The sequence below is a fragment of the Schistocerca americana genome, chromosome 9 (genome assembly GCF_021461395.2).
Source record: "Schistocerca americana isolate TAMUIC-IGC-003095 chromosome 9, iqSchAmer2.1, whole genome shotgun sequence".
Classification (NCBI taxonomy): domain Eukaryota; kingdom Metazoa; phylum Arthropoda; class Insecta; order Orthoptera; family Acrididae; genus Schistocerca; species Schistocerca americana.
Window position 1 is genome coordinate 187,782,793 of NC_060127.1, and position 15,847 is coordinate 187,798,639.

The 15,847-nt window shown below is 41.0% G+C and overlaps 1 protein-coding gene across 1 annotated transcript in view; it reads left to right on the plus strand.

Annotated features, from left to right (window-relative positions):
- LOC124551227 (putative ATP-dependent RNA helicase DHX57) overlaps window positions 1-15,847 on the plus strand; it is a 239,536-nt gene that overhangs the window by 185,354 nt on the left and 38,335 nt on the right. The window contains exons 19-20 of the mRNA XM_047126220.1: window positions 893-1,079; window positions 11,000-11,209. Coding sequence (XP_046982176.1) covers window positions 893-1,079; window positions 11,000-11,209 — 397 coding nt within the window. The remainder of the gene's footprint in view (window positions 1-892; window positions 1,080-10,999; window positions 11,210-15,847) is intronic.

A 15,847-nucleotide genomic window follows, 5' to 3' on the forward strand; every position in this document is an offset into this window, starting at 1 on the left:
GGCTGGGTAGGGGAGGGGGAGGGATAGTGGGATGGGGGTGGAGGATGGTCGGTGCTGCTTGTGGGAGTGTACAGGGATGAGGTAGGAACAGGGTAGGGCAGCTAGGTGCAGTTGGGCTGAGAGTGCGTTGGTGGAATAGAGGGCTGTGTAATGCTAGAATGGGAACAGGGAAGGGGATAGGGGGGTAAAGGACAATAATTTATGAAGGCTGAGGCCAGAAGGTTTACATAGATGTATTGATGAGAGAGTTTCCACCTGCTCAGTTCAGAAAAGCTGGTGTTGGTGAGAAAGGTCCAGATGGCACAGGCTGTGAAACTGTTATTGAAATGAATAACATCATGTTGGGCAGCATGCTCAGCGGTTGAGTAGTCCTGCTGTTTCTTGGCCTCAGTTTGTTAGTGGCCATTCGAGCGAAGAGACAGCATGTTGGTTGCCATCCACACGTAGAATGCAGCTTAGCTTGTAAATAACATGACTCTGCCCCATGTCTTTCTTTTGTAGATCGAATTGAAACCAATCGTGAGCCAAATCCAGCCCGCAGACCGTTGGATGCGTGCCTGTGCTGTACAGCGTCAACAATATATTAATTTCAGTCAGAAGTTACTATTGCTTGCTTGTGAAGACTAATTTGTTGTTGCAGAATGTTATTTTTGTATTCAGTAGCTGTTGCTGCCCCTAAAGTGAGAGTTGCAATAAATTCTGACATAATATGTGTTGAGTTGGCTGTGTTTACATTTACCTTAGGACTGATTATCACCAAAAATTAAAAATAAAAGTAACCCTAATAAAACTGGCTCACCCTGTGCATGTTTATGAAACACTAATTAAATTATATGTTCACTATTTTGAGCAAAATAAAATCAACTTTGCATTGAAATATGTCTATTCACAGGATAGGAAAACTTATGTTGTATGGAGCCATATTTTGCTGCCTAGATTCAGCGCTAACAATGGCAGCATGTCTCAGTCACAAATCTCCCTTTGTGGCTCCATTTGCACTGAAAGAAGCAGCTGATGCAAAGAAGCGGGAGTTTGCTACTGCTTATAGTGACCAGCTCACTGCTCTTAGGGCATACAAGGTGAGTGCCAAAGAAACTGTTGAGCATTTGTAATATTCAGTTTTTTCTTGTTTTCATTTCTGTCAAATTCCAGCCAGACCTATATAAAAAAAAAAAAAAAAAAAAAAAAAAAAACAGGCCAATGCTCAGGAATGCCTTATTTACTTACTTTTTTAAATATGAAAGCTCAGTATGACTGTTTTTGTTTCCAATGAAAAGAACTATACAGGGTGCAAACGATAACAGTTTACAATGTACCACAGTGGTGTAGGGGGAAGTTGAGATGAACAAGTTGATATAGGGAACTAGTCATGTATCAGGCTGGGAAACAAGCTCATATAGATCTATAGAAGTCACCTAATCTACATTATATACACGCCATGTGAAATTTTGAATGTTCTCTAGCCTTCTTACACCATCGGGTTAGTCGGTCAGATTTTGAAATATTTTATTTCATTCTCATTAGTCATTTAAAATTCCTGTGAGGATGCTAAAAGAAAAGATTCATGTAACATTATAAAAAAATTAATTATGTTTACAATTCAATCTAAACTTAACTTTTACAAGCACAGTTGTCTCATAGTATGAAGGCTAGAGAAACAAAATGATTTAATTTTTAGTTTTACACTATCAAGTGTCACAAAATGTAGAGGGGAAAATGTGGACAAATGTCAGTTTTGCAGGACAATTTTAGCAAGAAAAATAAATGAGCTTCAAATGGTTAAAGAGTGACAAGTGGGTAGTGTGAGAGGGTACGAGGACATTCAAAATCTTGTGCAGCATGCATGCGCTATCTGGGTGTATACAACCCGGGACAACTGGGAGATCCAGGAAAAACCCAGGAATTTTTTCATCCCGGAGAAAACTGGGAAAAACCGGGGAATTTTTTATTGTTTTTGTTTTCAGTTACATTTTTGTAATTTTGACTGGTAAGAACCGATACTCTAACAAAGGATATTACTGTATTTCACTACTGCAGAATAATACTGCAACAATAAAACATGAATGAGAGAAAAAATGAAAATAAAACTTAAATTGCAAGGGAACTGCACCAAATACAACAACAAAAAATGAAATGAAATGAAGTCCCATGCATCTTTACAGAGCGTAGGGGAACGATGCGGGAGGCCCGCACCGCTTTACTAGGCAAGGTCCTAGTGGAGGTGGTTTGCCATTGCCTTCCTACGACCGTGATGGGGATGAATGATGATGATGATGATGATGATGATGAAGACGACACAACACCCAGTCATCTCGAGGCAGGAAAACACAGTGCTCATACAAGTGTCTGCCAACAGCAAAATGTGTCAAAGGCTTTAGGAAGACTATGCAATGCTTCGTAACAACAAATTGCCTCCGATGAGAGTGACGTCACAACTGTTTACATTAGATTCATTTTAGCAGTTACAAGCGGGATCATGCACTTGTGCAGTTGAGTAGTACCTTCTCCCACTTCTGGATACAGAAATGTGGCTGTTGGTTGTGTAAGCAGTCGCAGCAAGCAGATCGATGCTACCGGAAAAAATTTTACTGGAGCGCCCAACCTGCCAGATTCATGCATGCGCAGCAAGGAGGGAGGGGCAAATTCATATTCTTGAGGGGAAGAAAACCTTGTTTCACGAAGCGACTAGTATCCAGCCCACATTAGTCTATCCATTATTCATATGACTTTGAAACGCATTCGTGTCAGTTTTTGAACATTTCATTTTTGAACACATTCTAAGTTGATTTCTGAATGAATCGTAAATTGATTTGTGAATGCGTGCATAGTGTACATGATGTCTCTGTCATGGAAATCCTCATAGCATGTAGAAACAAACTTCCCTGCAATTGGCTATACAAGCTGAGCGGAGTAAGGCTGAACGGATGAATACCAACCGCTGTCCGATTGTGTGGTTGATAGAGTTTGTGAATGATGAGCGTTGTTATAATTACTTCGAAATCCATAGATTCAGACTACAGGAGTGGAAATAAACGAATAACAGGTAAAAAAGATTATGTATTACCTTCTCTGTGTATCCAAGAAAATGAATTTTGACAGAAAATTTTTGGCCAGATCGCTATACTAGTAAGGGCCAGTTTTACAGTCCCCAGCTAGCAGACATTTTAAGTTCTGATCTGGAAGAAGCGTGGAAAATGCGTTGTACAAACAAGTAACAATGCCTAACCAGAGAATAATCGCGGGAAAAGTAAACTGGCGATTCTGGCAGAGTTAATGAAGTTAACCTGCGAATAAGCTTTGACATTGCAGGAATAGTTATAGAATTACTGATAACAAAACTGTTTGTTAGAATGAGGCAGGTGAAGAAACGGGGACATCACACAAATTATGGAACAATATGACGATTCCAAGTTTGTATTAAAATTTTGTACTACTACTTTTAGATCTCGTGCTTGAGAAACTGGAGCGTATGAATAAAGTGTGAAACTATTTCCTAACGTGGAGCTTTTTGCTTGTAGTGGGCCTAATAGGCATTTGATATTGGTACTTTGTGAATTATATTCTGTTGTTACAAAAAAGACCATTTGTGCCAAAACAGTCTCATTTATTTGGTGTGTGTCACAATTGTTGCAGTATTAGAAAGCCCTATTTTGTTTTATCTAGCAGACGGTGACAAAATAGATGTAATCAGATCGGGAAACCACACCAGTCTTGGGTCCTATTTATATTAACAGCTTTTTCGGTATTAAGCAACGACATTTCGATTTTTCATGTAGCAAAACGTTTGACGAACTTTGAGGTAATAGATTCGTTTGCAGGAAGGAAAGCACACCATGTAAAACTGTAGCAAGATTGTTGTTGTTGTTGTTGTTGTTGTTGTTGTTGTGGTCTTCAGTCCTGAGACTGGTTTGATGCAGCTCTCCATGCTACTCTATCCTGTGCAAGCTTCCTCATCTCCCAGTACCTTCTGCAGCCTACATCCATCTGAACCTGCTTAGTGTATTCATCTCTTGGTCTCCCTCTACGATTTTTACCCTCCACGCTGCCCTCCAGTACTAAATTGGTGATCCCTTGATGCCTCAGAACATGTCCTACCAACCGATCCCTTCTTCTAGTCAAGTTGTGCCACAAACTCCTCTTCTTCCCAATTCTATTCAATACCTCCTCATTAGTTATGTGATCTACCCATCTAATCTTCAGCATTCTTCTGTAGCACCACATTTCGAAAGCTTCTATTCTCTTCTTGTCTAAACTATTTATCGTACATGTTTCGCATCCATACATGGCTACACTCCATACAAATACTTTGAGAAACGACTTCCTATACTCGATGTTAACAAACTTCTCTTCTTCAGAAACGCTTTCCTTGCCATTGCCAGTCTACATTTTATATCCTCTCTACTTCGACCGTCATCAATTGGTTTGCTCCCCAAATAGCAAAACTCCTTTACTACTTTAATTGTCTCATTTCCTAATCTAATTCCCTCAGCATCACCCGACCTAATTCGACTACATTGTATTATCCTCGTTTTGCTTTTGTTGATGTTCATCTTATACCCTCCTTTCAAGACACTGTCCATTCCGTTCAACTGCTCTTCCAAGTCCTTTGCTGTCTCTGACAGAATTACAATGTCATCAGCGAACCTCAAAGTTTTTATTTCTTCTCTGTGGATTTTAATACCTACTCCAAATTTTTCTTTTGTTTCCTTCACTTCTTGCCCAATTTACAGATTGAATAACATTGGGGATAGGCTACAACCCTGTCTCACTCGCTTCCCAACCACTGCCTCCCTTTCATGCCCCTCGATTCTTATAACTGCCATCTGGGTTCTGTACAAATTGTAAATAACCTTTCGCTCTCTGTAATTTACCCCTGCCACCTTCAGAATCTGAAAGAGAGTATTCCAGTCAACATTGTCAAAAGCTTTCTCTAAGTCTACAAATGGTTTGCCTTTTCTTAATCTAGCTTCCAAGATAAGTCGTAGGGTCAGTATTGCCTCATGTGTTCCAATATTTCTACAGAATCCAAACTGATCTTCCCCGAGGTCGTCTTCTACCAATTTTTCCATTCGTCTGTAAAGAATTCGCGTTAGTATTTTGCAGCTGTGACTTATTAAACTGATAGTTCAGTAATTTTCACATCTGTCAACAGCAAGATTAGAGAGAAAAAAATTCTAGGTGCTAAGGATTGAAGAAATGTGTATTGTCTTGCTTGTCTCATGTCTTTACTGGGATTATGTATCGTGTATTTAATTTTATGTCACACAAAGCAGCAAGCTGTTAGCTGTTAGGGAATACAGATTGCAAATTTTCTGAAGAGAGGGTTCTTTTTAAAGGACATTTTAATTTCCACTGTTCTGAGTATGGTTTGATGGTATCCATTACAAAATATACACGTTTTGATTCCACAGACCGAAATATAGTGACATGCGATAGGAGAATGCTGTGTGGAGAAGTGTGGCACTGCACTTTGGCACACTTACGACCAAATAACATGTCTTACATTTCCTCAAACACATATGTTTTATGCATCAGACTCTTCAGAAAGATGTGCACTACAAAATGAACATATTTTTGAAAATTCGATTATTTTTTTAATTTTTGACATTCTATCCCAAACGCTTGAGGGAGTGGCAGGGTATTGCCCGTTTCGTAAATATCGTAGATCCGGGGCTGATGCGCAGAGCAGTCTGAGTTATAGTGTGGAAGTGGGTAGTCTCCACGTGACCCGTGTTTACATTTAGTGATTTTGCTGTTTCTCCTTTGTTCACTTCTCTCACGTCAAATGAAAACAAAACATATTTCTGTGGCCGGGAGCTGCCAAGTGAATTAAAATACATTCACATAATTACAGAAGGCTAAAATGTGTTATTAGTTTCAGATTTGATTTTATTTCCACCTTTCTGACAGTCAACCATTAATTGCCATGCAGAACAATGAAGTTATTCTTGTCGGTTTGCTAAAGAAATTTTCTTTTATTAATCTTTTCCGCTGAGGCAGACAATATATTCTAAACGGAAGTGTTTTAATTCCACACACTGTTCACTGCATTTCAAGTTCACGTTTTCAACTTCTAGCACATATGGCATTATGCCATAATAAAGAACCAAACATGAGATTAACACAGTGCTGGTACTCCAAGAAAATTTACATCCCGAAAACTACATAAAGCTTAATATCAGGTCGTGGCCTTCTTCACTGGGAATCTGGACATATGAATGTGCACTTTAAATATGCACTTTAAATATGCACATTTTAATATGAGTCACGAAATTTCAATGCCCTTGGAGTATCCTGTGATGTCTCTTTTCTTTTTTGACATAATGTAAGATCTTTTAATGTTTTACATGTACGAACATATGGTCTCCCTACGACATCATAGCTGCGCAAGTGTGGTGACACCTGTCACCTGGCGCTCTGTGGCAGCTGCAGAAACGAACCTATTTCTAACAGGTGGTTTGAAAAGCACTGCCATCAAAGTAAATTTCCTTTTACGCAAGTTGAACTATGTGCGAGAATGTATGATGAATTTCTTAAATCACAGAGTGTTTGACTCTAATTTAAAAATAAACTCTTTGATGACGAGCCATTTAGATGAATTTTGAGCCCAGAAGATCAGACGTTTATGTCATTATTAAAATTTTACTGGCACATCTTGAATTGTAATATGCCCATAAAAGACAACATTATATGTGAAAGCTTAGCTGCTCTTGCAGCGTATTATTCTTATAGATCAATATTATATGTGAAATCTTTGCTTTTTGTGTAGCAACACTATGTATATTAATTGAAACCATTCACTTTTTGTGTTTGTGTGTTCGCGCTCCTTAACAGTGATGTCGCTATTGGCTTACATCACGTGTCCTAAGCTCTGAATACCCGCTATCGTCGGCTGACGAGATCACGTGACATGAGCTATGACTGGCTTACAAAAGTGTAACGCAGTCTCGATTTCAATGCTTCGGAAAGTAACATGCAGTGTTTGGTGGAATTTGAATTTATACTTTCGTAATATGAAAATATGCAGCGTACGTGTTGCTGCACATCAAAGATCTTTCCAAAATGTGTTTTTTCCCTTGTGTTTAGTTTTCTGAAGTGCTGGGAGATTCTACACATGTGTATAAAGCCATAACCATTCAAAGGACTTATAAGTTATACAGTTCCGAGAGAAAGTAATACTGTCAGTTAACAGGGAAAAAGTATGTTTTCACACGGGAGAAAGTGTATTTTTAACCGGGAAATCCGGGAGAAATCTGGGAGGTTTTTTCCCTGGCTATACCTTAGGTCGCTTTTGATGCCCAGTTTGAGTTTATTTCTTGGCAAGTGTCTTCTGACAAATTGTTCATCTCGACTTCCTTTACATTGCTGTGGTATGTTGCAAACAGTTATTGCTTACAACCTATCACTCTTTATATTAATAATCGACCACATATTTTTGCATCTGGGAGTGAGGGCACTTCAGTTGGCTCATCTGTTTACCTGTGTGCTTGACCCATCAGAATGTTTTCAGCTGTTCAAATTACCAGACAACTTGCTTATGAAGCTGTTCAGACTTTCTCGGTGTATACAACTGAAAAAATGGATATTTTTTTTTTTTTTAATTGTAATGTCACCACAAGTTTCCTTTAACAGACATGTCAGGCTAAGTGCAAAACTAGTGTGGTTGAATAACAGTTGTCAAAATAGGAGCACCAGAATAGGTCAGTTGTATGCATCCCTATCTCTCTAAATCATTAAAATTCAGTCTTTCGCTTAGATGAAGAAACAGCAAAAGTGTAGGTAAGAGGAACACTTGCCAAGAAAATGGAAAAGTCACTCCTGCCCATGTTATCAGGAGATACAAAGTTACGTCTAGATTCTATCCTATGGCTTTTATCACTTTAGCCTGTCCATGGGCTGTGGTCAGGTTTTTTAAACTATAATTTAATCACTTATTTCTCCCTTGTGTCATTACTGTTTTCATCTTGGAATCACTCTCAGAGCTGCCCTTTGTTGCAGAAGTTCTAGCGTCATCAGCTTTAACTCGATGTATGTAGCTGACAGTTTGTTGGAGTATTGGTAAAGCAATAAATGTGCATTTTGTCCCATGGAAGCATCACAGCATCCTAATGAGTTCATAATATTGACATTGACAAAGTACAAACACATTTTCAAACACACTTTTTTATGTGAATATGAAGATTATTTTTGATAACTAAAATACTTAGTGTTTTTTCAGAACTGGAACTGTTATTGATCTGTCCTCTGTGGGGAAACTGCTGTCATGTTGAATTTTTTGAGAGAAATTTCTGCCTTTTGACTTTTAATTGTTCATTTATTTTACACAATCATGATTTCAGCTTTATAGTCATTCTCAGGTGCATTTTGAAATATGCTTGGTCATCTGTGACATATCGTTGTTGAAAAAGAAAAAAAAAAAGACATATTTTAACACTTCGACATGCACTTGAGAATATCTATGGAAATTTCTTTAAGAAAACTCACAAGTTATTGTTTGTGCCATCACATCCACATTCAAAAAAACAAATCTGCATTGTTTTGATTTGCACATTTGATTCCCCCCACACCTTCACTGATGGCACTATCAAAAAATCACATGATGGCTGCACGGAGCTGAAACTCGGACTGAGCATCTGAAAGGTATGAACGCTCCAGTCTGTGCAAGTGGAACAATACAGCATTGCCAGTTAACTCACATTGTTGTCAGTCTCATTACTTTTTCACACACCTCATAGGATAGACGACATGTATCAAACCACCTGTGCAATGAACCAGTGACAAAACTGTCATCGCAGAAGCAAACTCATTGGTAATAAGGTATGTATCCATTTTAAGTGATACATATTGTTGCGGAGAATGTTCCCTGTGGTAATCTGGCTTACCCTGTAGTGGCGAGCCACATGCCTGGTGTAGACACTGGAGTCATATTCTGCAGCTTTCAACACCTATTCCTCCGAGGCATGTATACATTCTGGGCACACTAGCCTTTCATAACTGCCCACTCCCACAAAGGAGCTTGTGTCACGCAAATGGTGAAATGCTGTAGCACACACTTAATGGTACAGTTGATGGTGAGACTTTTCCCAGTATAGACATGCTACTGCCTGTCTATTGCCACTGTCATTAGTCTTTCACTGTAAAGACTGTGTCGGCATCTTTCTGGTTGGTGTTGGCATCTTTCTGGCCAGTATACTGGGCCATTGTCTCTCAGAGCTGCATTACATAACACACGTCCACACCAGCATGAGTCGGCAAAAGCAGTGAAGCAGATGCCCCTTGGTAGCGATGTGCAAGTGCATTGCCATGACATACAGCATATCCACCCTCTCTAGTGTGGAGGTGAAATGCCAGCAGAGACAGAATATTCCCACATTCCTGGTGTTTTCATAAATGTACTTTCAGCCATTCAAACCTACACTGCCAGAGATGTTTTATCTCCACCTTCAAGTGGGTTTACCTCCTTTGTAATGCATTTGCAGCCTTATGCCCACTTTTACTCTCTACCCTCACGGGAATTGTTCCTTGTGGTTTGTCACCATTTAGCACAAGCACGCTGTATATGTTACTTTCTGAGGCAATCGAGATTCCCTCCCGCTCTCCCCCTTATCCTTTTGCAGAATTGTCTACTGTTGCTTGCTCTTCTCCATCAGGAAAGAGAAAAAGGGGTGCAAAATTCGTCTACGTTATTAACATCAGGGGAGGGGGGATCTGATTCACAGTAGGATTGTGGTGTGTGATTTTTCCTGGCTTGTGGAATCTGCTATGTGGTAATTATTAAGTCCTTCCATTCTGTCCAAGTTAACCTCACTAACTAAACCCAAAAATCAGTGAAATATTAAATAATAAACAGACTTTATTGTTATACCAGTATAAAAGGTAACTGGCCATTAGGTTTCTTAAGTTTGTAAGCATTTTAATCCCTTACAGACATAAAATATTTGTATTTTTCTATCCCTGCTGGTATAACAGTAAATTTTTCTTGGCAGATCGTTTGCCTACCTTAATCTAATGTGGGACACTTTACAAATAGAGTTTGAGGGCCTACACAGTTTTTGGTGGTGGCCGTGAGGTGAGGGTGGGGGGGGGGGGGGGGGTATTCATGTGATCATAGCTGTGTGAAAGTCACTTACATTTGCACTGATTCAAAGTTCAGCAACATGCCAAATTGCTTCTGTGCAGCATTTACAGTTTTGCTATGCTGCGCGGGTGGAGGGCATGCTATAATCATTCAATGAGTTACTAATACATTTGGATATCAGGTTTGATTCCATAAGGAAACAATTATGATCAGTGATTGTATTCATTTCAAAAAAAGAAAATGGTGCAGCAGTCAATTGCAAACTATATTTATTGCATATCTAGATTTTGGTCACTGTGTGGCCAACTTGACTACAGTAAATGTAAGTTAAAATATTAAAAATATTTGTATATGCACATAGTCCCAACCAGAGTACGTGCATGTTGAAGTGCTTTAAATATTTTAATTTACACTACCCCACTGCCCAGATGGCCACACAGTGACCAAAATCTAGATATGCAATAAACATCATTTGTGACTGATTGCTGTGCCCTTAACTACATAAAATTTGGATATATTCAGTATTCAGACTGTTTCATCCAAAGTATTCAGTTACATTATACAACATTATAAACAGGTTGTTTTAATAGTATCTATGGCAGACTACTGGCAGACCATTGTTGTAGTTATAAGCTTCATATATATGAAGTACTCAGTGAGTTCTTCCACTTAATAATAATGCCACAGTGCTTGTATCCTGCAGCTGTCCGTCCAGACAATACTCACATGGACTTGCTCTGACCCAGACTACTGGTGTGTAATCTGCGACAGAGCTAAAAATGCAGTGGCAGTGCCTGGCTGCACTCAACAGTTAGGGCATGAAACTTGAAATGTTCAAAGATAATACTATTTCAGAATTACTGTATGCTTACAGGTTAGCCTTGACATTTTGAGATTAAACTGCAGGTTCCTTTTTAACAGGAATGGCTGAAGCACTGTAATACGAGCAGAAGAGCTGGCCAAGTGTTTGCGCAGGAGAACTTCCTGTCGTACAAGACGCTGCTGACTCTGGCGGACATGAAGAAGCAGTTCTTGGAGCTACTGGCTAGCATTGGCTTTGTTCCTGGTGACGTACGCGGTGTCAAGAGAGGCTCTGAGATTGACAAGATAATTCTTGTAACCGGACCACAGGTGGGAATCTCTCTCTCTCTCTCTCTCTCTCTCTCTCTCTCTCTCTCTTTCTCTATCTCTCTCTCTCTCTCTCTCTCTCTCTCTCTCTCTCTCTCTCTCTCTCTCTTGCAAATAATTTAGGGGAAAGGAGTCAGGTAGCATCGTTGGTCACCACTGATCTTTTGCGGGCGAACGCTTCATCATTTTCAAGGCACAAATTAAATAAGAGGTGGCTCTGCATGGAAACATAAATCATCAGTGGATGGAACTGTGAACATAAAACAGAAGGTGGTTTATGAACAAAACCAGTACTACCATAACTACAATAGTCTGTCCAAAATTACTTTAGGATTGACACTTCGACAGGAGCATGTGGAGGCCCCGAACAGAGTTACCGTATCCCACATCTAACACACATGTACTCACTTTATAATCATGGAAATTGTGTTCTGAAAGAGCTACACTACATTTTCATTTTAGCTTTATCTGTTGCAACAAATTATTGAGACGTTTCGTCACGACGTTACTGGATTTTCGATGTGCGGGGATTTTTTTTATTATTGAACTTGGGTGAATACATTATGCAAATTAAATCTTAAGAATACATCATATTGTCATATGCTCAAAACCATAACTCTGTCAGAGATCTCTAGTGCCAGATAATTTGAGTTGAATGTGATGCACAATGGTCTGCTCACATGTCAGCTACTAATTGGGTGCCGGAACAGTTTCAGAATGAGAAACAGTTCACTGTAGGTTTGCAATAAAACTGTTATTAATTTTTCTGATCCACTTACTTAATTCTAATGCAACCAAAAATAAAATTGAGCTTGGTTGTCACAGTGGGAAAACATATCTTAAATAGGCCAACCTCTGTCATTTAGAAAGAAAAAAAGTGATGCAAATAACAGGGCCTCTGTATTACAGCAGTTATATTATAAACAGTAATATATATTTTGTGTGATGCATACAGAATTCCCAAGGTGAACTTCCTTTGAAATTAGTTGCTATTAAGGTCTTCTTATTGAAATTTCAGAACTTACAATGATAAAATTTTGTTATGTAGGCACTTGCAGATGTGAACTGTGCACGCCAAACACGCAGCTGGAGTTGCCTGTGCTCTGTCTCTGTTGGGATAATGGAAAAACTTCACACTCAGAGCTATGATGGATTCTTGAGGCATCACTGTCACTGCCACTGTTGTCATTTAAGGAAATAATCACCTCCAAAGAGCTTCATTCTGCCACACCCTTTCCATGATGATGCTGTGCATATGTTTGATGGCTTTCTTCCAATCTTCAGTGGTGATGCTCCTGACAGCTCCTTTTTTTTTTTTTTAAGGATAAATTTATTGTTATTCCTGCCAATGTAACCTTTAATTTGGGCCCATATTATTTCTGTTGGGTTGAAATGGCAGTTGTAAGGCAGTAGCCTAATGACTGCGTGCCCATGTTTTTTGCCAGTTCATAGATTTTGTACAGGGTGAACTGTGGCTTATGTGTATATATTTTTTCTGTAAGCTGCATGCTGAAACTGAACAATCATTTCCTCCTTTTGGTTTCCCATGTTAGGTGCCTTGTCAACAACTCTAGTACAATTGAAGATTTGGTATTAGTGAATGTTCGAACCACTTTGTAAATTTAACGTGGTTCATTTCTTCATGATAATCTACTGTTTTCTTTGATTTAAAAATCAGGAGACTTTTTGGGAGAAAACCCTGTGAGATGTCTCCATGAAGAAGTAGTAGTCTGCCACTCTTGCCAGAAGGCATTGCCATTGTTTCTTTATCTGTGTCGTCTTCCAGCCCTGCCTAACAACATGACCAGAACTGTCAAGCCACACCAATTCATCAGTATTTATGCTACGGATGTCCCTTAAAAATCGCCATCGCCATCCAGCTATATCCTCCCACTCCGTCAACAGAAATGTCCATAGTGAAAGCCGAGGTTGTGTAAAACTGTGGACGAGGATGTGTGAATGCCTTGATAAAGTTCTGATTCTGTAAGCATAACCAGTAACTTCCTGAGTGTCGGATGTTCCTTCCTGCAATAATAATCGTAAACATGATGACGAATCACATCCTCTGCAAACGAATCGATATTGGTAATCTGCTTATCCGTACTACATTTTTTTCCAGGGGTGCTAAGTTTCGATGTTTCTTCAGCTTCTTTTTCCTTGTTGGACATTTCCTTCCCAATCTCCACAACAGTTTTTTTGTTTTATTCAAAGCTGTAGCAGTTCTGTCAATCACTTTGGTAATGGAGAGCAGTGGGCCACCATTAAGTTTTTCATTCCCATTCCGACGAACTTCCTGCTGACATAATTGATTACCAAACAGTGAATGAATAATGGTAACAACAAATAATGTTAACAGCTCCCAAACCCAAAAAACAATGATGCGCAAACCATTTCTCTTCACTGGCCTCATGTGGGAATCCCCTAGCCAAGAGAATGATGGCAAACTTTTCCACCTTATGACTTCCGACGAACTTCCTGCTGACATCATTGATTACCAAACAGTGAATGAATAATGGTAACAACAAATAATGGTAACAGCTCCCAAACCCAAAAAACAAACACACAGAAAGTCACAGGGTACATAAATCACACAGGACAGCAAGCTGGCTGCAACTGGAACCCACTGCAAGCAGGAAGTGTTGTTTGGGATAAAGGTTTGGCAACTTTAGGGATTTGCTGCAGCTGCAGATAGCATGGTATAGGTGGAAAGTGGCCCGGGCTGCTGCATGGGTTTTCCCCCTTGCCACTTCAGTCCTCATTGTCAATTCTAAAGTAATTTTGGACAGGCTACACCCCACCACACAAGCTCTCCTTGGCTCTGTCAGGGAAAGGAAAAAATGTAGTGCAGTCAGGTGTTTTTCTTTCAAGAAAATGATTGAAAAGTCAGTGTTACACAGGTATTCAACAGGATCGGAACTGAACCTTTTTCTACATCTATACTCTGCAAACGATCTTGAGCCCCCCTGCGGGTCCGGGGATTAGAATAGGCCCGCGGTATTCCTGCCTGTCGTAAGAGGCGACTAAAAGGAGTCCATCCCCCTCACGGGGGTAGTTCGCGCCTGCGTCCGGAGACGGACGGTTCCACGACCTATCATCGTGGTCCTTTTGGTTTTTTCACTTCTCCTTTCTTCCTTCCTTTTGTTGGTTCCTTTCTTTGCTCTTCTCCACCTCACTGTCTTCCTTACTCTTTCCCTTGCCTTCTCCTTGCCTTCTCATTGCCTTTTTCTCCTTGCCTTCTCATTGCCTTTTTCTCCTTGCCTTCTCATTGCCTTCTTCTCCTCGCCTTTTCATTGCCTTCTTCCCCTTGCTTTCTCATTGCCTTCTTCTCCTTGCCTTCTCTGGTCTCCGCCTCGGCGTTTGAGACAGTCTGTCCTCTTTCTCCCTCTCTCTCTTCTTTTTCCTCTTCTTCCTTCCTCCCTGTGCGTGCCTGAAGGCCGACCCACGCGTTCGCACGCGTAGCCGGTGACGGGGTAACGCGTAAGTCCCCGCCCTGGGTAGACATGTAAGGCACGCGCGTACCCCCTGGTAAAGGCCAGGCCCGGGGAGGGGTGATTGCCTGAGCTGATACCTTCTGACCATGCCGATTGGTCCCTCCGTCTGTTTCTCGGGAGGTGTGACCTGAGGTGTAAACATTCACCTAAGGCGGGAGTGCCCTCTGAGAGGGTCCCCACAAGGAAGGAGCGCGCCATCGGAGACGCTGGCAATCATGGGGGATTCCTCCGCAATGGATTCTACTCCATCTCTTTCGACTTCGACCCAAAAACGGAAACGTGACCAGCCAACAGTGACAAAAGTACTACCGCCTGCCCCACAGTTCCTCGTAGTTTCTCGAACTGAGGACGGAAAGGATTTTTCCTCTGTCAACCCTTTCGTTATTCAGAAGGGCGTAGATGCCATAGCCGGATCTGTCAAATCCTGTACCAGGTTGCGTAACGGCACCTTATTACTAGAAACTGAGAATGCCTTTCAGGCACAAAAACTGCTTCGGGCCACCCTCCTGTACACGTTCCCTGTCCGGGTGGAGGCCCACCGAACTTTGAATTCGTCTCGTGGTGTGGTCTATACTGGCTCCCTCGACGGATTGACTGACGAGGAGCTTCAATCATTCCTCGCTGAGCAGGGCGTGACGGCTGTCCATAGGGTCATGAAAAAGGTCAACAATGACCTTGTACCGACCCGGACAATTTTCTTGACCTTCGATAGTGTTAAGCTGCCATCGCGCATCAAGGCGGGCTACGAGGTTATTTCTGTTCGCCCCTATATCCCGACACCTACGCGCTGCTACCAGTGTCAGCGTTTCAATCACACTCGACAGTCTTGTTCCAATGCGGCTAAATGTGTCACCTGTGGCAGGGATGCCCATGAGGGTGACTGTCCACCTCCGTCTCCTCGTTGTGTGAACTGTCAGGGTGACCATGCCGCATCCTCCCGCGACTGTCCTGTCTATAAGGAAGAACGCTGTATCCAGGAAATTCGGGTCAAAGAGAAAGTGTCCACCTCGGCTGCTCGCAAGCTATTGGCTAGTAGGAAGCCCACGCTGCTCCCAGCGGGGAAATACAGTACTGTCCTCGCCTCTCCTCGGACTACCCGGGAGGTAGCAACCCAGACATGCGATCTGACCTTCAGCACCACGGTCGTCCG